Here is a 25,103-nt window from a genome sequence, read left to right as displayed (position 1 = left end):
CCAAGGACTGATCAGGGATAGTCAACATGGCTTTGTGCGTGAGAAATTGTGATTCACCTAACTTGATTGAGTTTTTTTTTTGAAGAAGTGACAAAAAAGATTGAAGACAGAGTGGTAGACATTGTTGATATGCAGTGCGTTCAGCAAAGCATTCGACAAGGTTCTGCATGGTAGGCTAGTTAGTAAAGTTGATCTCATGGGATCCTGGTGGGAGGGGCAAACCATTTGGATACAGAATTGGCTTTAAGATAGGAAACGGTGGTAGAGGAAGGTTGTTTTGGAGGTGGAGGCCTGTGATCGCAAGGCATGCAGCAAGGATCAGTGCTGGGTCCACAGCTCCTTGCCATTTATGTAAATGGTCTGGATGTGAAGATAGGAGGCATGGTTAGTAAGTTTACAGATGACACCAAAATAGATGATGTCATGGACTATGAAAAAAGATTATCTCCGAGTACAATGGAATCTTGACCATATGGGCCAATGGGCTGAAGAGTAGCAGATGGAGTTTAATTTAGATAAATCTGAAGTGTTGCATTTTGGAAAGGCAAACTAAGGCAGGACTAGTACACATTGAAAAATGTGGAGCTGGAAAACTACAGGTCAGACAGCATCCAAGCAGCAGAGAAGTCATTTTGGACTGAAGCCCTTCGTCAGGACTGGGGAGGGGGAGCGGAGCCCAGAAATAAATAGAAGGAGAGGGATGGGGCTGGGGATAGGGTAGGTGAGATGGAGATATGTGGATGCAGGTGTGGGGGAAGTATTGTGGTTGGTCAGTGGGAAGGGTGGAGCGGATAGATGAGTAGGAAGATGGATAGGCTGGGGGTGGAGAGATTTTGAAGCTGGTGAAGTCAATATTCAGGCCATTGGCCTGTAAGCTCCTGACACACAATATCAGGTGTTGTTCCTCAAGTTTATGTTGGCCTCACTCTGACAATGGAGGAGGCCAAGGATGAACATGTCACCAGGGGAGGGAGACGGGGAGTTAAAGTAGATGGCAACTGGAAGGTTGGGTTGTTTGGTGCGTGTAGACCAGAGATGCTCCGCAAACCAGTCCCCGAATGTGCGTTTGGTCTCCCCAATATATAGGAGGCCACGTCGGGAGCAACGGATATAGTAGATGAGGGTGGATGAAGTGCAGGTGAATCTCTCAGATATGGAATGATTGTTTGGGGCCTTGGATGGAGGTGAGGGGGCGGGGAGTTGTAGGGGCAGGTGTTGCACCTCTTGTGGTTGCAGGGAAAGGTACCGGGTATGGTGAAGGAATTGTTGGGGATTGTACAGCTGATGAGGGATTCGTGGAGTGAACAGTCCCTGTGGAAAGCAGACAGGGCTGGGATGGAAAATATCTTCTGATTGTGGGGCCTGATTATAGGCGGTGGAAACGTCAGAGGACGAAGCGTTGCATTTGGAGGTTGGTGGGGTGGTGCATGAGGACTAAAGGGACTCTGTCCTTTATTGTTGCTGGGGGAGAAGGTTTGAGGGCAGAAATGCAGGAAATGGGGAGATGCTTTCGAGGGCATCTTTAATAATAGATGGGGAAACTACAGTCCATGAAGTAGGAGGATATCTGGAAAGTCCTAGAGTAGAACGCCTCATCCTGGGAGCAGATGCAGTGGAGGCGGAGGAATTGTGAGTACGGGATAGCATTTTTAGAGGAGGGTGAATGAGAGGAGATGTAGTCAAGGTAATTGTGGGATTCAGTGGGTTTGAAATGGATATCGGTTCTGAGACAGTTACTGCAGATGGAGACGGAGAGGTCCAGGAAGGGGAGTGAGGTGCCAGAAATGGCCCAGGTGAATTTAAGAGTATGGTGGAAGGTGTTGGCGAAGTTGATGAACTGTTCGAGCTCCTCGCGGGAGCACAAGGCAGCACTGATGTAACCATCAATGTAACTTTCAAAGAGGTGAGGGATGGTACCGGTGTAGTTCTGGAAGAGGGACTGTTCCACAAATCCTATGAAGAGGCAGGCATAGCTCAGGCCCATTCAGGTGCCCATAGCCACCCCTTTGGTTTGTAGGAAGTGGGAGGAGTCTGAGGAAAAAATGTTGAGGGTGAGGACCAGTTCCCCCAAGCAAATGAGTGTGTCATTAGAAGGGGACTGGGTGTGCCTACAGAAAAGGAATAAGCGGAGGGTATTTTAGGCTATCCTGGTGGGCGATACAGATGTATAGGGACTAAAGGTCCATGGCAAAGATGAGATATCGGGGCCAGGAATTGAAAGTTTTGGAAATGGTGGAGGGCTTATTGTGTCCCGAACATAGGCGGGGAGTTCCTGGACCAAAGGGGAAAGAACGGAGTTGAGGTCGGAGGAGATGAGCTCAGTGGGGCAGGAGCAGGTAGAGACTGGGGCAGTTGGGTTTATGGATCTTGGGTAGGAGATAGAGACAGTACCCCGCCCCCCCCAACCCCGCACCACCCGGTTGGAGGCTGTTGGTGGGAGATCTGCCAAGGTGATGAGGTTGTTGATGGTCTGGGTGGTGATGGCTTGGTGATCAGAGGTGGGGTCATGATCGAGGTGATGGTAGAAGGAGGTATGAGAGAGTTGGTGTCTGGCCTCAGCAATGCAGAGATTTTGGACAGTTAATGGTAAGGCCCGAAGGAGTGTTGGCAAGTAAAGAGATCTAGGAGTGCAGGTTCATAGTTACTTGAAAGTGGAGTCGCAGGTATAGAGGGTGGTGAAGGAGGCATTTGGCATGTTAGTGTTCATTGGTTAGCGCATTGAGTATAGGAGTTGGGATATCATGTTGCGGCTGTACAAGACATTGGCAAGGCCACTTTTGGAATATTACATATAATTCTGGTAGCACTTGTATAGTAAAGGTGTTGTTAAACTTGAGAGGGTGTAGAAAAGGTTTACAAGTATGTTGCTGGGACGGGAGGGTTTGAGTTATAGGGAGAGGCCTAATAGGCTGGGGCTTTTCTCCTGGGAGCATGGGAGACTGAGGGGTACCCTTGCAGAAATTTATAAAATCATTAGGGGCATGGATAGGGTGAATAGCCATGGTCTTTTTCCAAGGGTGAGTGAGTTCAAAAATAGAAGACATGGGTTTAGGGTGAGAGGGTTAAGATATAAAAGGGACCCGACAGGTAACTTTTTCACACAGGGTGGTGCGTGTCTGGACCGAGCTGCCAGAGGAGATGGTGAAGCGGTTACAATTCCAACATTTAACAGGCATTTGGATGAGCTTATGAATAGGAAGGGTTTAGCGGGATATGGGCCAAATGCTGGCAAATGGGACTAGATTATTGGGACCTCTGGCGAGGATGATTTGGACCATGCTGGGCGGGTTGTTGAGAAGGGGTTGGAGCTTTCTGTTCAGTGGTCGAGAATTTGGCAGGTGGAAAGATTGGTATCTAATGGAGATGAGACTTAGCACTCTGGGTTGAATTCATCTGATCTCCCTGGATTGCACTGGTCCTGAGTGGTTTCTCCAGTCTCCCAGTAGCCTGTCCATGAAAGGATTTGGTTCTTATCTTGAAACCTTGCAGGGTGAACAGCTTATCCCTCCTCGCTCATTGTCAGACCTGTCATGCAACTGGGAAAAAGTGGGACAAAGTACATGCAAATAAACTTGAAGGATCTGTGTCTTTAGATGTGATGGTCTGAGGGGTGTGACTGCATAGTTAGGGGTGAGCCTGAGTGTAAGGTCAGAGGGCAGAGAGCCTTGGGGCATTGGGTGGCAGTGGGAGCCTGAGGATAACAGGTGGGTGAGAGCCTTAGTGTGGATGGGGTGTGAGCCTGGGGATAAAGGGCCGTGTCTCTGTTTTAGATGTTGCAGCATTTCTCTCTCATGGCCATTTGTTTTGCTTCTTGCTTCCACACAGATGAGAAGGTTGAGAGTAAAGAAGGTTATAGCTGGCAGTTTCACCATTCTGAAACTTTAGAGCAGGATGATATCTATGAGGATCCGGACACACGTGTGCAACAGCAAGACAGCTCCGAGCTTGTTGATGCAGTAAGTGCTTTCCAAAGCTGTCCTCTTTATCTCTCCCTAACCTCAGGTACCCTATTTCTTTCCGGTCTGAATCAAGTGCCGACATAGTTTAACAGGGCGTGGATACCTTACTTAAGCCTGTGCTGCGTATTGTAACCTGTGCCAGGAGTGGTGCAACCCTCCACATCTGATCTGTCTATCATGATTCCTAATTCCCCATGCAATATATTTGCAGGAACTGGAACATGTGTATTTCAGTGGGAAGGTCGTCTTGTTACCACTCATTTTCCGCAAAACTTTTTTCCTAAATAAGAATGGGGAGAGCTGTTCAACAGATCTCTGCTGGCCTGTTTGAAAATGACACTAGTATGTCTTATCTGACTGTTCTGGATTGCAGGGCTTTGGGTGCAGACTGGTCTCGGGTTGCTTCAAACGGCTTTAGATATTTCAGCGTTGGTGAGACACAGCTGTCCCAAGAATCTGGCTGTATGCCTAAACCAGCTGCTGTTAATCCTAACTTGAAGCTTATGAAGAGATGGGCCATTGAGAGAAGCAGTTGGTTTCCACTGGGTTGTTTGGGTCCTGTCAGCCATTTTGGCACCAAGTTCAATTTGGACCCGATAATTTTAGCCAGTGGAGGGTGTGGTGCAGATCAACTGCAAGGGTACCAGAGGTGAGGGGCACGGAGTGAGACTGAAAATCTGGGGTTGTTTTTAAAACAGGAAATGGATGTGTAACACAAGTGGTCAAAATGAAGGGATTTGAGAGATTGGCAGAAAATCTCCAGGGACATGAGTCGGGAAGTTGAGGTTAGAGATATAAAATATTTGGCAACAGAACCAGAGGGGAGGTGAGAAATTGCCTGCGTAGTGAGCTAGCATTTGGAGTGTACGTCATTAGAGTTATGGAAGCGGTTTCGACAACTTTTTTTAGGAAAAAAATTTGTGTGCATTATTTGTCTTCTGCCTTCATTTTCTAGTCTCTCTGTCTTTGTCTTTGTTTCAGGATACTGGAGGTCAGGCAGCTTCTGAAGATACCAATTTGTACCAACCTGTGGCAGAAACTCAATACCAAGGACTGTGTGCCCGGGCACTCTATGATTACCAGGCTGGTAGGTACATTTAAATGAGGACAAGTGCGGATGCTGGAAATGTGAAACAAGAAGTTATTACTGGAGAAACTGATACTTTCTGTTGCGATAGGTACATTTACCAGCATTATACCAACATGAGTCCCCTTATTAACTAAGACATTCATCAACCCAAACTTAAAATTAGGTTAACCTTTGATCCCTTTTTGTTTCAGGTAAGTCTGTTGGAATTTTTAATGTTCAACTAATGCTCATTAGAGAAGAATTTGTGCTCACTTTGTGCTGTAGAAGAGTTGCAGTGAGACCCAGTTTCAGGTCAAAAGGTCTTGCATCCCGAGATGCATAATTCTGATATTGGATCAATCTGTTTTTCAAATGGTGGGAATGCCTCAAAGTTGTTTTCCTGTTTTTGTATTCATTCGTGGGATGTGGGCGGTGAAGCTCGGCCAAAGGTTATCACCCGTCACTATTCACCTTCCAGAGGATGGTGGAACTGCTGCAGTCTGTGTGGTGTTTGGGAGGGAATTCTGGCATTTTGATCCAAAGACACTGAGAGAATGGTGATATGTTCCCAAGTCAGAATAGTGAGTGGCAAGTGATGATGTTCCCATGTATCTGCTGCCCTTGTCCTTCTAGATGGAAGTGGTTGTGTTTGGAGGGTAGTGTCTGAGGAGCCTTGATGAATTTGAGCAGTTCATCTTGTTTGTAGTCCTTGCTGTTGCTGTTTGCAGCGTTTCCAATAATGTGAGGCTTGTTCAGCCTTGCATAGTCATGATTAAACTCCCTTATTTACTATCGGAGCTCTGGACTCAGCTTGATGAACCATACTGAAGGATGATAAATAATGCAATCAACACAGCTATCAGATTTGGAATATGAGCTTATGTTTAATACATACGGTGAATCCCAATATGACACAACTGAAGATAGTTGCAAAGTAGTTATAGATCAGAGTTATACAGCATGGAAACAGACCCACACCAACATTGGGCGCTGACCAGATATCCTAAACAGATCTAGTCCCATTTGCCAGCATTTGGCCCATATCCTTCTCAGCCCTTTCTATTCGTGTACCCATCCAGATGTAGCCGCCACCACCACCACCACTTCATCTGGCAACTTGTTGCATACATGCACCACCCTCTGCATGAAAAAGTTGCCTGCCAAGTCCCTTTTAAATTTTTCCCGTCTCACCTTATGCCCTTCAGTTTTGGGCTCCCCGATCCTTGGGAAAAATGACCTTGAATAATCATCCTATCCTTGCCCCTCATGATTTTATAAACCTCTATAAGGTCACCCCTCAGCTTCCAACACTTCAGAGAAAAAAGCCCCAACCTATCCAGTATGTCCCTATAACGCAAACCTTTCAATCTTGGCTGCATCCCTGTAAATCTTTTCTGAACCCTTTCAAATTAAACAACATCTTTCTGATAGCAGGGAGACCAGAGTTGAATGCAGTATTCTAAAACTGGCCTCACCAGTTTGCTGTACAGCTGCAACATGATGTCCCAACTCCTATACTCTGTCAATGCAGTATGAAGACAAGCGTACCTTCACCACTCTGTCTACCTGCAACTCTGCTTTCAAGGAACTATGCCCCTGCAGCCCGAGATCTCTTTGTCCACTAGCACTCTCCAGGGCCCTACCAATAACTGTATAAGCCCTGCCCTGGTTTGCCTTACTACAAGCAATCCCACATTTATCAAAATTAGACACCATCTTAACATTAACAGTGGCTAAATTGCCAAAAATTAGCTAAGGGCTGGTCGGGCGATGCAGGTAGCTCTCCACACAGCAATTAGGTTGAGGTTTCTGCAGGCGACAGATGGAACATTGACACTGTTGTATCTCCTCTACTCAAGAGGCCTTGGAGTTGTATCTGTCCATTGGGGTGACTTCTTTCAGACCGGCTTGTAGAGAGAGAGAGCAGAAGCTGTCTTGATGTACCAGTCTCATAGTTGTCTACCTTGCTGTTTCTACCACTGTTCAATCCCTTCTGTTCTGAGGCTGCCTAAGTTATACTGTGTTCTAACTGCTCTACTCAGCCAAAAACGAGCAGAAGTTGCCTCTGGTCCACTGGACAGAAAACTTTGTTTGAATGTGTATTGTTTTCATGCCCCTTGCCTAGCTGGTACCGTGGAACAATGTGAACTGGTCCTGAGTATTATACAATATGTGGACTGCATTCCAGTGGTCTCTGTTGTCTCTTCGACTATATCAACCACTGAATGTCATTGACCCCTCACTGATTTGGAACCGGTGATGTCAGGTGGGATTGGTTTTAGTTTAAAATCTGAAAAGTTTTGTCCTTTCTGGTCTTGGGGCAAACAGATTGTGTTTTAAGCAGGGTCTCTTTGCCCAAAACTGGGATATTCGCAGGTTTCAAAAAAAAATCTTGCATTTAAATTGATATCCTTTAGACTGAATGTCTGTGGTGGAGGGAGTGAATGCTGCTAGAGCTACACCCATCCAGGCAAGCTTGTCACAGCAGCAGTAGTTATATGGACTGGTCCAGTTCACTTTCTGGTCAGTTGTAACCCCCAGGATGTTGACAGTCGGGTACTCGGTGATGGTGATGCCAATGAATGTCAAGTGGTGATGGTTAGATTCTTTCGTCAGAGATGGTCGCTACCTGGCATTTGTGTGGCATGAATGTTACCTATCACCTATCAATCTGGAGGGTTGGCAACCTAACCAATGCCCCCAAATATTCATGTATACTGATGTGAGAAACTGGGCATCTGTAAAGTTTGTGAATAAGAAATAGGAACAGGAGTAGGCTGTTTACCTCGTCGCACTTACTCAGCCATTCAATAGGATTATGGCTGATCAGACCTTCTTAACATCCAGGGCACTTGTCTATCCTCATGTTTTTCAAAATTTCTAGGAGGGTGTGCTAGACATTTTGAAAAACACGAGGATAGATAAGTCCCCTGGGCCAGACGGGATATACCCAAGGTTACTAAGGGAAGCGATTGCTGCGCCTTTGGCAATGTTCAATGTCCACTGAAGTTATACCAGATGATTGGAGGGTGGCAAATGTTATTCCCTTTCTCAAGAAAGAGAATAAGGATAACCCTGAGAATTACAAACCAGTCAGTCTGTCTTTTGTGGTGGGTCAATTATTAGATAGGATTCTGAGAGACCATGTTTATGATTATTTGGAAAAGCATAGTTTGATTAGAGATAGTCAGCATGGCTTTGTGAGGGGCAGGTCATGCCTCACAAGCCTTACTGAGTTCTTTGAGGATGTGACGATACACTTCGATGAAGGTAGAGCAGTGGATGTGGTGTATATGGATTTTAGCAAGACATTCGATAAGGTTCCCCATGGTAGGCTCATTCAGAAAGTAAAGAGGCATGGGATTCAGGGAAATTTTGGCTGTCGAATAGAAGACACGGGGTGGTAGTAGATGGAAAGTATTCAGCCTGGAGCTCCGTGACCAGTGGTGTTCCACAAGGATCTGTTTGGGACCTCTGCTCTTTGCGAGCTTTGTAAATGACTTGGACAAGGAAGCGGAAGGGTTCTGAAGTTTGCCGATGACACGGAGATTGGTGGAGTTGTGGACAGCATGGAGGGCTGTTGTAGGTTGCAGTGGGACATTGACAGGATGCAGAGCTGGGCAAAGAAGTGGCAGATACAATTCAACCCAGAAAAGTGTGAAGTGATTCATTTTGGCAGGTTGAATTTGAATGCAGAATACAGGGTTAATGGCAAGATTCCCAGCAGTGTGGAGGAACAGAGGATTCTTGAGGTCCGTGTCCATAGATCCCTCAAAGTTGCCACCCAAGTTGATAGAGTTGTTAAGAAGGCGTATGGTGTGTTGGCTTTCATTGGCAGGGGAATTGAGTTTAAGAGCCGCGAGGTTATGCTGCAGCTCTATAAAACTCTGGTTAGACCACACTTGGAATATTGTGTTCAGTTCTGGTCGCCTCATTATAGGAAGGATGTGTAAGCTTTAGAGAGTGCGGAGAAGATTTACTGTGATGCTGCCTGGACTGGAGGGCAGCTTTATGAGGAAAGGTTGAGGGAGCTGTGGCTTTTCTCATTGGAGCGAAGAAGGATGAGAGGTGACTTGACAGAGGTGTACAAGATGGAGAGGCATAGATGGAGTGGATAGCCAGAGATTTTTTCGCAGGGTGGAAATGACTGTCACAAGGGGGCATAATTTTAAGGTGATTGGAGGAAGGTGTAGGGGAGATGTCAGAAGGAGGTTCTTCACACAGTGTGGATAAGTAGAGTCGGATAGATCAGGGACACTTAAGCGACTCTTGGATAGGCACATGGATGATCGTAAAATGAAGGGTATGCAGGTTAGTTTGATCATGAGTAGGGTATTAGGTTGGCACAACATTGTCGGCCTGTACTCTGCTGTACTGTTCTATGTTCCTGCAATTTCCCCAATTCCCTGACTGATCAAGAATCAGGAACTTGTCTACTAATTTGTTTTCTCTCTACCCCCTCATCTCCTCATTTCTCCTCTGTCCTGCCTTTCTCTTTCCTCACTCCATCCCACCCCCTTCCTGTTGGATACTTGCAGCTGATGAGACGGAAATATCGTTTGATCCAGATGACATCCTGACCAGCATCGAGCAAATTGACGAGGGCTGGTGGCGGGGCTATGCAGTAGATGGCAGTTTTGGTATGTTTCCAGCCAATTACGTGGAGCTCCTTACTGGTTAGTCAGCGTACAGAGTGTTGACCTTGCTGATGGTGTCCAAACCACTATCTGATCAGTATCAACAAGATCTTCTCAATCGCCAATTGCAAGCCAAATCTACACAGTGCCTCAAGCTTTCCTTTCTCACTTTAACAGGGAAGGGCTGTAGGTGGGAATCTGATCAGGGGATGGAAGTTTTCAGTCATATTGTTTGAATTTCTGGCTTAATAACCACTAGAGGACTGTTTTCTCCCTTATACCCAGGCCCTCATTCCCCCTGTACTACTTAGCCTGACCCTCCACTGCTAGCTCCAACCCTCACTTGGTCCCCCCATGATATTCTGAGGATGTAACTGGCTAGGTCCCAGTTGGGTGGTGCAATATGGAGAGTCTATCAGAGTGCTCAAGGCCATGAATCAGGAAGGACTGGAGGTGGGGGCTTAACCAGTGACTCTCAGACTCTTTCTGACCAAAACAACAGGACATAATGGTTGGTGGGAACACTTTCACATTTCTTTATTACTAGATGTACATTTGGCAAATCAGATTTTCTTTGTGCTAATTAAGGGGGCTGCAAGCTTAGCATCTTGCTGTATTGCTGGGCTCATGGCTTTGTCTGAGCGGTGAAACAAAACTGAAGTACTGTAGATGATGGGAATTTGAAGTACAAAATGGCAATTGCAGGGTCAGACCATCTATCAACAGATAGATTGAATGAACACTTTGTTTAATGGCCTTTGACTGGAATTGGAAGATGCTCAGGTGGGGCAGTTTGAAACATATTCAGAATCCAAGAGAGTCGCACAGCAAGGTTGATCAGTGTTAATCTCTGTTATTCCTCCAGCAGAATCACAACAATGGGAGCACAATGACACCCTATTGTGCGTTCATCTTCTCCACATTTCCATGTCCACCACCTCACCAGTTCCTCTCCTCCAGAATTAGCTGAGCCATGACTACTTGCTTGCAGGAGGAAATGAAAGGTTTCTGGACACCAGCACTGGTCCTTGTGTTTATTGCTGGGGCTAGGGGTTGAGATAGATTTGAGAGCGTCCTGGAGTGGAATCAACTGCAGCAAGTTCTTTGCCACTTCACCCCTGTTCAGGCATTGAGACCTGCCCTGCTCAGCCTTCACCGACTGCAGTCGTTGTGAGCTGAGTGGATTAGTGAGGTGGTGCTGACTGGAAAATGTCATCTTTATCTGGGTTTTAATGAAGAGACAGTATAAAATGTTAACAATTTGTGAAACCAAAGTTTTTGAAATGATTTCTATTTAAGAACATTAATCATGTAAATGCAAAATATGAATTGTTTCCAGAGGATTTCACAGGCCTGTGACTGGCAGTCTTCCTCAAATTACCCCAATGGTTTAAAGATCTGGAGTGAGCTATGATGATTTGGTGAAAAACTAGGAATATTTAACAACTCAATCTCATCATTTGTCTGCTTTCCTGACTCTGTCATTTGTTGCATTGTCATTAATAAAGGTGTTTTTCTTGGGGATCCTGGCCTTTATTTGTATGTAGGAATAAAAATCAGTGAAGTGAAAATTCTGGGCTCTGCTCCTCCCATGAGTAGATATTGATAAAGTTAATCTGTGTCCTGTATATTCCTGGAGTTTGAAGATTATAGAGTGGAATTGCACAGTGATATTGCAGGCCAATGCCTGATTCATTTACCACATTGCTGTTTGGTGTTTCTTACTATCTGAAGGTTGGCTGTCACTTTTACTACATTGCTGATATTTCAAAAAGTATTTCATTAGCAGCAAAGCACTTTGGGGAGATTCTTCTGATGGAGGAATAAATACATCAGAAAAATGAGCTATTCCTGTGCAAAATGATGCCAGGGTTGGGCGGGGTGGAGGGGCATCAACTGCCAAGGTCGGGATGGTTTGAAAGACACCTCGGCCAGTGCAGCATTCCTTTAGTCGGCACGGGGAGTGTCTGAGGAGGGAATTTGAACCCATAATCTCCAGAGGGGAGTGTACCCCGCTCCACTGAACTAGGATTACTTGTGATGTGCGGTAATTGTGACTGATTAATGAAGTCTCTGTCCTGGTTATCATAAATTTCAGCGAAGTTTCATAGCTTCCAGGGCAAATTATAGAACTCTAGCCACAGTTGTGCATCAATGCTGTAAATGTCTAGACCATTCATTCAGTTAAACTGCTTGCTTCTCACTGCTCCCTCATTGGAAAGAGACTGGGTCCTGGGAGCTAACATGTCTAGCCAGTGATGGCCTGAAATTCTACAGCAAAGGAAGTTGTGCTGGTTGCAGTTCTTCAGCACATCAGTCGAATGAGTTCTACTATTTTCCCCCTTGTCCAGTAAATTAAACCAGGGAAAAGTGGACTTAAGTCTAATGGCAGGCAGTGTCCAGTGGAAAGCCTGGCTCTTGGGAGCAGAAACTTTGAGGACCTGTTTACTGAAAGGTTCGTGCCATATTGATTTTCTTTTATTATAATAATAATAATAATAATAATAATAATAATAATAATATCATCAGTTAGAAGATCTGGGCATTGCTGCCTATCCCAGTTTTTGATTAACGACATTGCAGTGTGTCTGGAGTCATATGTAGACCAGATCAGGTAAGGATGGCTCGTTTTGTTCCCTGAAGGACGGGTTTTTCCAACAACTGACTGCGGTTTCACAACTATCGTTAGACTCTTAATTCCACTATTTTCAACTGAATTTAATTTTTACTATCTGACATGATTGGATTTGAACGCAAGTCCCCAGAACTTTACCTAGGTCCCTCAATGTAATGCACAAACTTGGCACAAGAGAGCAGCACAAGGCCAGTCTGAAGCAAATAAGTTGGATTCCAGCAAAAACATGAAAGTGCTGGAGAACCTGAGCAGGTTTGACAGCATCAGTAGAGAAAAGAACAGTTTATCTTCTCTCCAGCTACTGCCAGACCTGCTCAGTTTTCCCAGCACTTTGTTTATTTCACATTTCCAGTATATATAGTTCTTGAGGATGGACTGGAATTGTATGTTTCTGGTCCTCTGTGTAAGGTGAAGATACACCTTGTGCTGAGGCTATGTTCGTTCACCAACTTATTTTACCTGTGGGTACTTGGTAGCACCAGATGCTGCTGGCTCTGTGCTCAGTGGTCTTTGTGATTCAGACTGTATCTACTGCAGCAGAACCTGATCCTGCTCTTGAATGCTGATCTCTGTTTGCAAAATCCTCAGCTGAAACCACAGGTGCAATTCACACGAAGACTCACTACATCTTCTGACCTCATTGTAAACTTAAAAGGTGAAAAAGGACAGCAAGTTTCTGTCAAACGCACTCCACAACCTGGTGTACCGGAATCCAAAGACACATTTCTTATTAAAAATCCAGGAGCTGTAAAAGGGCAGTCAAAGCCTGAGATAAAGGTTTCTAAGTGTAGCCAGTAACACAAATTTGTAGAGGGCTTCACTCTGATGTTTTTACATTAGGAATAGAAGAAAGGGTGTTGCTGTGAGCCTTAAAAGTGCCCATTGATCTTGTTGAATAACTCAATAAACAAAACAACAGAAAACACTTAACTGCCAAAGCTGGAAATGAAAAATAAAAGCAAAAGAGCTATTCAGCAGGTCAGGTACGATGGAGAAACAGTCCATTTTCATGGGTCAAGATCCTTTCTTCCAAGCCATTCACTGTGCACAGATGCGGCTAGACCTGTTGAGGTTTTTTTTTTGGCATTTTCTGTTTTTTGCATTCAAATGCTTCGCTTTCTGAAATCTGCAACTGTCACTTCCTCTGTCTAACCAATTGCTGTGTGAATTTGATTCGAATTCCTGCCACGTTTAAAACCCCTGCAGACAAAAACAATATTCAATTTATTTCTGCGTAAGTCTAGCACAGAGGTCAAGACACTATTCTCTTGCAAGAGATGAGTTAGTGTTTTCAAATGTAAGTGTCTGCTTCGATTCAGTAAGAGCCTTCAGGATAGGTCCTAATTTGTTCCCTTTGACAAAGAAAGCAATATGGATCCCAAAACAATTTCATACCTTGATCAAAATCTTAAATGGCTGTAAATTGATATTATTCATTGAGAGGCTATGGGCTTTGGTTTTATTTCCCAAGTCGAATTTCCTTTTAGTTAAGTGGTGCTGAGTTGCCTTCTTGAACTGCTGAAATCCAGTTCAATCAAGAGTTTATAAACATCATTTTAGAATCCATCTTAGATCATTCAGCCCTTCTAACCCATCCTTGCATTGAAACCCTCTCTGCTCCTTCATTGCAGATCTGCATACCTTATGAATGCCGAACTTTATTCTACCCAGTATTTTCTGATAATCTTTCTGCATAACAGATGTGAATTTAGGCTTGGTCTATGCTTGGAGGGTTAATCATCTGACCTTCCTCCATTCCTAAGTCCCACGCTACCTGGCCACTGTAGGAGGAAACATGTAGCCATGTGTGCTCAGCAAGATCCCACATGCAGCATTATGGTTGCAGATTATGAGGAAGGCTCTGCATGACAAGTGGAAGCCTGTGAAGAGAAATGCTTCAGGTCACTAAGCCTTTATCAGAGCTCAGAAGTAAGCTCTGCACCAGGGAGTGATAAGAACATGGGATTATAATGAGGCTGAGACAAATACAAAACAAGACAGCAAGGAACTGAAGGATAAATGTTTTACAGTCAGTCTGTTCAGACATTATAAAACACCCTTTGGGTGAGTGGGACTTCTGCCTCAGAGGTAGGGACATTACCATAGTATCACAAGTTTAGGAATTGAAGGATATGTGGTTTGGTGAGGAGAGATTTATGTGGAGAATGAGTGCTGACATCTCAGGTGATACAGGCTTGAAGGGCTGAATGGCCTACTAATATCTGTGAAATGGAGCCATCTTTGCATACCGTAAATTCCGTGTTGGTCTTTGCATCTCCTGCCTTTACACCAATCTTAAAACTGGAACAAAAGTAAAACACTGAGGATGTTAGAGGCTTGAAATAAAACAACAGAAAATGCTGGATATTCTCATTAGTATCTGTGGAGAGATAGTTAACAAATATGACCCTTCTTTGGAAATTCCAAAGGTGAGTCACATTAACTCTTTCTCTTTCCACAGAAGCTACCAATCCCAAAGTCTGAACCGTTGCATTAATGAACGATGATATGTGACTTGGTCTGAAAGCTTCTCACAGTTCTGAAGGGCTGGGTATTAGTTCTGTGAGCAGCACAGGGTGATTTTGAAGATATTTGAAACTAACTGTACTCTCAGAATTGGACTGCGTCATAAAAACCACAACACAGTTCCTGGAATCCTTTGGAAACAGTTGCTGAAATTTTAGGGGATTCCCCTTCTTGCATGTTTTGCAGTTCTGAGAATGAAGCCTGCCTCTTTATTTCAGTGGGAAAGGCATTCTTGAATGAAATATTTGTCAAAATAATAAAAAGTACCTTGATAAATTGACACAAAACAAGAGCTGGTGGAAAGTTTTATGGGGAGTGAGAACGTGTCAAGATAATTAAAGTAGCTCATTCCATCTTCCTTTTCTCCTCGAGATTGCAAATACTTAGGATCAGTTGTGACCTAAATTTGAACACTCCTTGCAAATTTTTCAATGTGCCCTCTAAAGCTGAATTATGCAACACAAGTTTTTATTCTCATCTGAAGTCAAATCAGTTTTTTTTTTCTCAGCCACACGTGCAGTAATTGCTGCAGCATGCAGGCGAATTCGGGAGAAAAGTATTGACCCAGATAGTGCAATAAGATCACTTGGACACGAGACTGAGTGCCCTTGAACGTCTGGGTGGCTGCATAGCCACATGTATGAAGGGGTAAAACAGAAAATAGACATGGAAGGTAGACATATTTGGAAAGTATTGGGAAGTTGAGGGCGCGGAGACTGGCATGAAAAAGGAATTGAAGCCTAGAGCAGATTGGCCATTATCTTCTAGAATGGTGGTGCAAGCTTGCGAGTATGAATGGCCTTCTGCTGCTCCTGTTTCTTCTGAGATCCTCACCAGCCACTATCTAATTGAATGGTAGAGCTGACGTGAGGGACTAGTGGTCTGCTCCTGTTCTTGTGCTCATTAAATAATTAGTACCAGAAGTAAAAATTGAGAAATGTGATCTCTGATGAGCACCAACAGGACATAGTGCCTTACAATAAGAAAGTTACTGAAGCAGGAGAGGATCCTGACAAACTCACTGAGGGAACAGCTAAGCCAGGTATTCCAAGGGCAGATTTCATGTTAATAAAAGCTGAGAGGAGAAAGATTGAAAAAAGGACCGGACGGGGTAGCTTTTTCACAGAGGGTGGTGCGTGTATGGAATGAGCTGCCAGAGGAAGTGGTGGAGGCTGGTACAATTGCAATATTTAAAAGGCATCTGGATGGATATATGAATTGGAAGAGTTTAGAGGGATATAGACAAAATGCTGGCAAATGGGACTAGGTCAGATTGGGACATCTGATCAGTGCAGACATGTTGGACCAAAGGATCTGTGGGAGTGAAGTTAGTTGCAAGTCAAATGACAAGGACAGATGCTGGATGCTCTGATGAGCCTAGGAACCCAGGAAGTTGTAAAATGCTTTCTATGAAGAGCATGGGAGTTTTTCACTAGTGCCTTAGGGGTCAACGTTTATCCCTCAACCAAACTGACAAATGCACAATATTTCACTATGACCCTGCTTCCCTTTGTACTGTTTGCCACATCAACAAATTTTAAACAGTGACCACATTTCAAAAATACTTCCTTGACTTTTTCTTTTTTTAATGAACTTCAGTTTGCTCACAGCTGACTGAACGCCCACAGTCAAGACACAGCTAGTATGGAAAAGGAAGAAAGAATTGCATTTATATAGCATTTTACATGACCACAGGAAATTCTGAAGTAATTTGCAACTAATTAAGTACTTGTGTGTGTGGTCACACTTTTAACAAACACGGCATTCAAGAATAGCAAACACCCACAAACAGTGAGGAAATAAATGGTTAGTTACACTTTTCGATGATGTTCATTGAGTGGCAAATATTAACAGCTCACCAGGGAAAACCTCCATGTCCTTAAAATATTGCCATGGGATTGATTTTATCCAACCTGAGATGACAGAAGTTTAATGCACCAGCAGAGCACAGTGAGATATTGTTCCAGGGCTCAGGTAGAACTGGACTGACATTTGGAAGAAGCCCTTCTTACAAAGTGAGTAAAGTTAATTGAAAACCAAATCTTTGCTCGGCACAGTCGCTTTGCTCATTCCTGTCATTTGATCTTTTAACTGTAAATCACATAGATCAAATTACTCACAGTGACACAGTTCCCACCTCAGTCATCTTATGCCCAAATAATGTTGGTTTTGAACACAACACCAATAGTTAACAACTGTGCAACAACAGCTCATGTTTAGACAGCGTTTTTCCAAAACGTTCTCAAACAAAATGTGACACCAAGCCCCACAATGAGCTGCATAAAGATAGGCAACTGACAGTCTAATTAGAAAGTGGGTTTTAGGAACATCATTAAAAGGAGATGTAAGTGGTGAGGTTTAAGGAGTGAGTTTCAGAGCTCCAGGAACAGGTAGCTCAATGTTCACCAATGGTGGATAGATTAAAATCAAGGATGCTTAAGAAGTCAGGAGAGGAGTGTAGAAATTCCAGAGACTTGTGAAAAAAATGTTATCCTTTAGCGTGATGGGGTAAAGGAATAAGATTTTGATAAAACACCATTACATTCTCATAAAGCTCAGAATGAATTTGAAATCCTTTCAAGTTTAGAAAGGTAGATTGTAAAGAAATAGACAATGATGAAAAGTCAAAAATGGTCCACCATTCGGAGAGGAAGCATATGAAAAATAGAGCACGGTATGTCCGAATGAAAGATCTTGGGTAGGTTGAAAGCACTAGTAGAGTGAGATAGAGTCAGATAACCAGACCTGAAAGACAATGGATATCTTAATGGTTGATGCATGTTTAGACTAAGAACTGGTCCTGATAGCCCTTCTTACCAGAAATTCCTCCAGAGGAATGTAATAAACGTTTAGCTTTGTGGTTGGTTCAGCTTGACAGAGACAGAAGCACTGTGATTCCATTCTTAGACCAGAGGACTCTCAGAGTACAGTGCTTAGGTAACAACAGTCTGCTGACACCAATACAACAGTGTACAATGACAAAATCAAACTGGAGGGTGGAGAGTGCATGAAACTTTCATGGCGTTGGCACATCCCAAAGGTATTTTACAGCCAATGAAGTGTTTCCTCAGGTAGTCACTGTTCTAATGCAGCAGTCTACATTGTTGGAGCTGGACACAATCCTGATTTTCTGAGGACAGAAATGTCTCGAGGTACTAGGAAAGGGAATTAAGCCAAATTGGGACAACATTCTGGCTTGGGTTAGGAACATTTATACCATACAAGGGCCAGGCAATGACCACATTTGATAGTGAGAATCTATCATTCAATGGCATTACCATTACTGAGCCATCCAGTATCAACATCCTTGGGGGGGGGGTACCATTAACCAGAATGGTTAATGATCTGGACTGGCCATATAAATACAGTGGCTGCAACAGTAGGTCAGAGGCTAAGAACCCTGCAGTAACTCAACTCCTGTATTCTCAAAGCCTGTTGACCATTGACAAAGCACAAGTCAGGAATGTGATGGAATACTCCCCACATGCCTGGATGGGTGCAGCTGCAAGAACTCTTATGAAGCTTGACGCTATCAAGAACAAAGCAGCCCACTCCTTTGACAATCCATCCACCACTACCTTAAGCTTCAGTGCCTCAGACACAGTGGCAGCTGTATGTACCATCTACAGAATGTTCTGGAGCAAAACTGATAAAGCCTCCCTCAGCAACACCTATTGGCAATAGAATGTGGAACCTGGGGATTTGATTGCCACAGAGAGAAGTTTCAGGGTGAGATGACTACTGATCACAAACAGAATCTATAAAATGATCTTCAATAATGTGCCTGAAATTGCCCAAGTCTAAAATTGGGGAACAGACTGAAGATGAGGAGCTGAGGACAGTGTAATGAGCTGTGGGGGAGTGTGGTTTGTGCTGAATTCCTATTATTGTATTTTGTTTTCTGAATTTGTGAAGTACACACTCATTTGCAGTGATAGAACCAAAATAAGCCATTTGGCCCTGATGTAACAGAATATTTCTTAAAAGAAAGCACTCAATATTCCATCAACAACTGAACGGATGCAATAATAAAAACGCTCAGTAATTTCAGAAGAAGTTTCAGTGAATATTGAGGTCGGTTTACCGTGTTATGGTATCTGATGTCATTAAGAGGTCTCTTGGTTTGTACAATGCCAGTCTCTCTCCTATATACTTTACTCCCACACAAGTTTCAGTTTTACTTTCCAAAGCCCCTGTTTCTGAAGTTTACTGTTTCACACTGTGCTCTGTCACAAAAGCACTGTTGCAAAAAATGAATCACAAGTTCTTTCAAGACAAACTTCAAAGAGCTGGTGAGTGGACTGGAAACTGTACAAAATGACAAGATTCCTGGTGCAGTACTCTTCTGACTATACATAGGAACTTGTGGTCAGATCTTTCTCTGGTGATGCCAGTGTAATCTGCAGATAAACTAATATTCAAGTGACCATTGCAATTTCACCATCGCACTGGGCTTTGTATTGGAACATGGCTTCTAATACAAACAGACACAGTTTCCACCGGATTTGGTCGGGTCTGTTTCAGTCTCCCTCTGTCCTGAAGTTGGGAGAACCCCACTCAATTTTGCAATTACTTTTGACACTTCAAAAGTAAACAATCCCAGAGACAAACAAAAACCATAGGGGCTATTGATTGTGTTTATTTTCAGTTGCCTTTATTTCTAGCCTGTTCCTGTTCTTCTCTGTTTGAATGGACTGCTTCCTTTTGACATTCATTTCCACTGATGCAGCCTTCCTGTTGGTGACTTGTGGAAACAATGGGAGATCGATTTTAACTCTCAAACTGGCAGTGATAGGATAGGAGTGAGCTATAAGAGTCAGGCAAAGCTGACTGCACTTCTGCCCTCTACTTTCAAATGTGAAAGTGCAGAAATCACTCCACTAAAAGGTGGGCAGGACCCTAATCATCACACTAAAGTTTTCACTGAGTGGCTTCACCAGTGCAGCAACATCTCTTCAAGAAAACGCTGCCCCAGGTCCAATTTCCAATTGCCTCTCAATTGGAAGCTGAAACTGTCTTCTCAGCATCAAGAATGATGTCTTGTCAATGTTCCATAGTGCCCAATGGTGACAATCCCATTCCTGGTTTCTGTTCTCCAGTTAGGGTTAGGACTCAGAGTTTGGAAAGTGCTATGAATGAGGTAGTCCATATACCAACCGCTCCCTCCCAGATTTGGTCAGTCCTGCCCTTTCACACTTGCTGAAAATGGATGACTCATCTGCCTGTCTTTTATCACATAGGTTCTGTCCTGGTCTCTCCCTTCGGAAGGCCATTGAGCCTTCCCCACTGTCTGGTGGTAAGGGCTGACCTTTTCCCTTTTCCTGCCTGCCCAGAATCCCACCAGTGTGTTCTGTTGGTTAGTTCCATTTTCTAATCACCATTCAGGAATTGATTCTGGGGATATTCTCCAGATACGTTCATCCCCTGATTTCTGGATCAGAAACTGATTCAAAATGAATGACGACTGTGAGTGAGGATATCAGTGAGAAGGATTGATCACAGCTGCAGTATCAACATCCCATTCTCTCAGCTGCCTCTGAATTACACAGTCAAGGAGATGGACCATTCTCCAATTTTGTCAACAGCCACAACCATAAACAAGACTCTAATAGCATTATATTGTCAGGAATAATATCTTTTAATACCTTTTAATAGTATACTAGGGGCCCATAGGCCATGGAAAACCAATGTGTTTCGGGCAGACAAAGAGCATATTTCACCGAGTTGATGTTCGTCTTGGTGTGCAACCAAGGGAATAGACTGTAGAGCACAGAGTCCTGCATCCTAGAGCTGCTCGGGACAAATCGCAACAAAAGCCACTGCATCTCTCTCCAGATCTTCTTTGCAAAGGCACATTCCAGCAGGAGATGTGTTACAGCATCTTTACCATGGCAGGTGCTTCAACAGCAACGTGTGGTGGTGTACAAACTCCATGTCGGATCTGACAGGAGGTGCCCTTCTCACCACCAGCCAAACTACATCTTGGCACTTGTTGGAAAGTTCTGATGTTGAGGCATTCTGCCAAATGACTTTGACAGTTCAGGAAACCACGTGACAGGATTCACCCACTCCTCTTCTAGGACGCTGATGACATTGTGTGCAGTTTTGGGCCCCATATCACAGGAAGGATGTACTGGCCCTGGAGCGGGTTCAGAGGAAGTTCACGAGAATGGTCCCAGGAATGGAAAGCTCAACATATGAGAAACATTTGAAGACTCTTGGTCTATACTCAATGGAATTTAGAAGGATCTAATTGAAACTTACAGAATACTGAATGGCCTGGACAAAGTGGATGTTGGGAAGATGCTTCCATTGGTAGGAGAGTGTAGGACCTGAGGGCACAGCCTTAGAGTAAAGGGAAGACCTTTGAGAACAGAGATAGGGAGAAACGTCTTCAGCCAGAGAGTGGTGAATCTATGGAATTCACTGCCACAGAAGGCTGTGGAGGCCAGGACATTGAGTACATTTAAGACTGAGATAGATAGGTTCTTGATTATCAAGGGGATCAAGGGTTATGGGGAGAAAGTGGGAGAATGGGGTTGAGGAACTTATCTGCCATGATTGAATGGCAGAGCAGACACCATGGGCCAAATGGCCTAATTTCTGCTCCTGTGTCTTATGGTCTTATGCATGCGTGGTCAATGGTAGTTTCTTTTGCAGACTTTTCCGTGAGGGTCTAGTGATATGGAATGGTCAAACTACTTGCTGCATTCCACAGCAAGGAGGCTACTAAGACCTATCCTTTGCTGCAGCGGGGACAGGTCGAACCTCAGTATGTAGTGACACTTGGTGCTTGCATACCGAGGGTCTACGCACAGCTTGATGCAGCCACACACAAAGGTGGCCATCAGGATGTTGGCGGCATTACATGCATTCCTTCCCCCTTTATCTAGAGCTTTCGACATGGTATCCCTTCAGATCCGGTCCACCTTTGACCTCCAGCTGAAGTGCAAAATAACTCGGGTGACTGCAAAGGCACAGGTTTGGGGAATAGGCCAGATGTGCAGCATGAGCAGCAACACTGAGAGTACCTCACACCTGATGGCCAGGTTTTTACCCACAATGGAGAGGGAATGGTACTCCCATATGCCCAGTTTCTGCCTTACCTTGGCGATACGTTCCTCCCAAGTTTTTGCACACTCCCCAGCCCCTCTGAACCACATTCCCAGCACCTTCAGGTCCTGATAGTCACAAGGATAAAGGATCAGTCAGCCCAGTCCCCAAAGAACATGGCCTTGCTTTTGCCTCAACTTACCTTAACTCCCGAGGCTAGTTCGAAGTAATTGCAGATGCTCATGAATCTGCGCACTGACAGCGGATCCGAACAGAAAACACATGTACAGGGAGGCTTTGACCTGCAGGCCTCTGCTGCCTGGAATAGTCACCCCTCTCAGGTTCACATCCTTCCTGATGGACTCAGCAACAATAGAACACACAAACAAGGCAGGAGAGAGTGGGCAGCCCCTGCCTGACTCTGGATCTGATCTGGAAGCTCTCTGACTCCCGCTAACCGTGTTGATGTAGAGCAGTCGGATCCAATTGCAGACTGTCTCCCCAAAGCCCATTTTGGGAGAGTACATCCCATGTGAAGGTGTGTAATACCCTGTCAAAGGCTGATGAGGCACCTCCTGTCCTGCACGTCGGCAAACATATCCCTAAAGAGTACGAGGCTCTTGGTCATTCTGGCCGGTGGCTTCAAATGCATTGTCAATGTGGCTAGACAATCTGGAGGGGCTGACAGCATATCTGGATACCACATCCAAATTCCTGATGGAAATGGTTAAAGGCACCAAGCTGCATGATGTCTTTCAGCACCCCTGCAGATGAAGCACAGCATAAATACAGCTGCTCACAGCCCAGACGGCTCTATCCACTCAAGGATAGATTTTCTGCTTGTGTCCTGAGTGTTCTCGGTCAGATCCACAGGCATCAAGCTGACCACCGCCTCCTGCTGGCTGACTGTCACCTACAGGACAACCAGCGGGCTGGCAAGGGAACGTGGAAGCTGAATGTGAAACCGTCGACCCCAGAAAATACTGAGGAGCTCAAAGGGGATTAAACAGGTTGGAGAACCATGAAGGCCCTCTTTGAGTCTCCAGGAGACTGGTGGGAAACAGCCAAGGGGAACATCAAGGGGTTCTTTATCCTCAAAGGTGTTCAGGTTCTAGATCGAGATAAGGATAACTGTCTAAACTCCAGAGGACCATGCAGAACCTACTCCTGCTGCAGACAATGGGGTGGTTCTCACAGAGGATCTCCAGGAGGTGAAGAGCCAGCAAGCCTCGCTCTTCGCATCGGAGGCCTCCAAGATAATCTTCCGGTCCAGGGTCCGCTCTGTGGAGCAGGATGAGACACGTTTGCGTTTCTTCTTCGGGAAGGTGCACAGGGAGAGCTTTGTGATTAGCAAGAAGAAGGAAGAAGATGGCTCGGTAATATCATATGGGTCTGACATCCCGAGGATCAGCTAATCCTTTTATGCGAGACTCTCTGACATGAAGCCCGTAGACAGCACAATCTCTGGGTCATTCCTGCTCTCTATTATGGAGGCCTTAGGTTCAGCTGGAAATATATATAAGTCTTTGCGTTACTGGGCACACACAAAAGTGAGCTACATGTTGGCTGACGCTGATTGCAAGTCCTAACTTGATCAACGTACTTTCCCAACACAGTCTGATGAAAGCAATTGTGTTTCGTGTAAAGATTGATTTCAGATGTGAACTGTCTTCAACAGCTCCTGCTGCAGCTGTGCTTCAAACCAAAAGGATGGTGGGCAGTGGGCAGCTGGTTGTGGGCTGGCACTTTTAACCCTTTGCTAGAAATGGAAATAACATGGCTAGCACAGAACAGCAGCAGAAAGCAAAGATCAATTCCATTTACATTGAGAATTACCCAGCTAGCTACCCCACATACCTCCCCACAACATGATGACCATCACCAACAGATCACTATATCCGTATGTGGGTGACCACCAAAGATGGTCAGAGCAAAGTCGTTTTCATTCAGAAATCTGGGTTTTGTGTTCAAGGTTGGAGGGCACCTGTTGTGGAATGTGAAGACGTTCACTGAGGGAGAGGGATTAAGACTAACTGCAGAATCCTATAGCACTGTGGCACAGTGAGTAGCTTCTCTGTCGCTGGGTTCAGGTCCAACTCCAGGATAACCTAGACAAACTGGTTTGGTGCATGGCTGCAAACCTACCCAACACACACCGACAACAAACAGTGAGAGCAGGAAGACTCCTGCATCTCGTAATGGACTAACACCCTCTCGGGGTATGGCACCTGGAAGATAAAGTACAGCAAAGAACTTGCATTTCCCCAGCACCTTCCACATCTCACAGCAGTTTGCAACCATTTAGATACTCCTTGAAACATCATCACAGCTGTCACTTAAAAGTTACCAACTTAAATATAGTAAGATCCCACAAAGTCAAGGCCATAATGACCAAATTGTCAGTCTTGGTTAGAGTAGTTTCATGATAAAAATGGGTCAAGGACAGAAATGCAGTTATTGCATGGGCTCAAAAATGATATCTTCAAACCTGACTATTCATCATTAAGGGTTAATTGGACATGACAATGAGCAATTGAACTCAAGTGGAGAAGTCAATGAGAAACAGGCCTGATGCAAAAACAGCTTATGTTGACTGGGGAAAGGTGGAACTGCCTGTCCTTGATGGGCAGTGGGAACCATGCATTGTGTGGTTGACATGGGGCTACCTGGACTTGTTTTTTTCCACCTCTTTTTAACAGCTGGAAAAGTTCTTAAGTGATTATGAAATGGGGATTCAACACAAAACCTTAAATTCAGAATAGTATTAATAACAAGGATGTTGGCCCATGCATTCAATTCACTCCATCAGCCTGGGATTCACAGGAGCTGTGCTGTGGAATTGGAGATAGAGATGTGAGTGACAGTGTCACTAAAGTCCCTGACAGATAGAAGGCAGTGTGAGTCTCACTTGTTTGTGTGTGTACATATTATTTATGTGTGTGTGTATACATCATGTAGTTTCAGATAATAGATTCACTCATTAGTTTGCATATGACTCAAATTTACATTAAGTAAATAAAGCTAATAAAGTTGCTTCATATTAAAGTGCATCTGTGTTCTTGTACTAATTGTGATCAGACTTCAGAAACCCATTCGGTACTTTCAGCCAAACAGTACAAGATCTCTGCCTTTTCTTGTAAAACAAGACTTAAGAGTCCTTTTACCATTGAGAACAAAGGGTTACTGAGTGACAGTGTGAGGGAGAGGGATTAACATCAGTAGGG

General features: G+C 44.4%; 1 protein-coding gene across 8 annotated transcripts in view; it reads left to right on the top strand.

Moving 5' to 3' along the window:
* dbnlb (drebrin-like b) overlaps positions 1–25,103 on the top strand; it is a 72,507-nt gene that overhangs the window by 27,477 nt on the left and 19,927 nt on the right. For 3 of the 8 annotated variants that reach the window (XM_048618545.1, XM_048618541.1, XM_048618538.1), the window contains 3 exons: positions 3,826–3,956; positions 4,941–5,046; positions 9,567–9,668. In XM_048618545.1, the coding sequence (XP_048474502.1) occupies positions 3,826–3,956; positions 4,941–5,046; positions 9,567–9,668 (339 nt within the window). Of the gene's footprint in view, positions 1–3,825; positions 3,957–4,940; positions 5,047–9,566; positions 11,190–14,761; positions 15,109–25,103 lie in introns of those variants that run through there. The other 5 variants (XM_048618546.1, XM_048618542.1, XM_048618539.1 and 2 more) reach the window with 2 other exon arrangements.

This window comes from Rhincodon typus, chromosome 40 (assembly GCF_021869965.1).
Source record: "Rhincodon typus isolate 14 chromosome 40, sRhiTyp1.1, whole genome shotgun sequence".
NCBI classification, from domain to species: domain Eukaryota; kingdom Metazoa; phylum Chordata; class Chondrichthyes; order Orectolobiformes; family Rhincodontidae; genus Rhincodon; species Rhincodon typus.
This window is presented reverse-complemented; position numbering and strand designations above follow the sequence as displayed.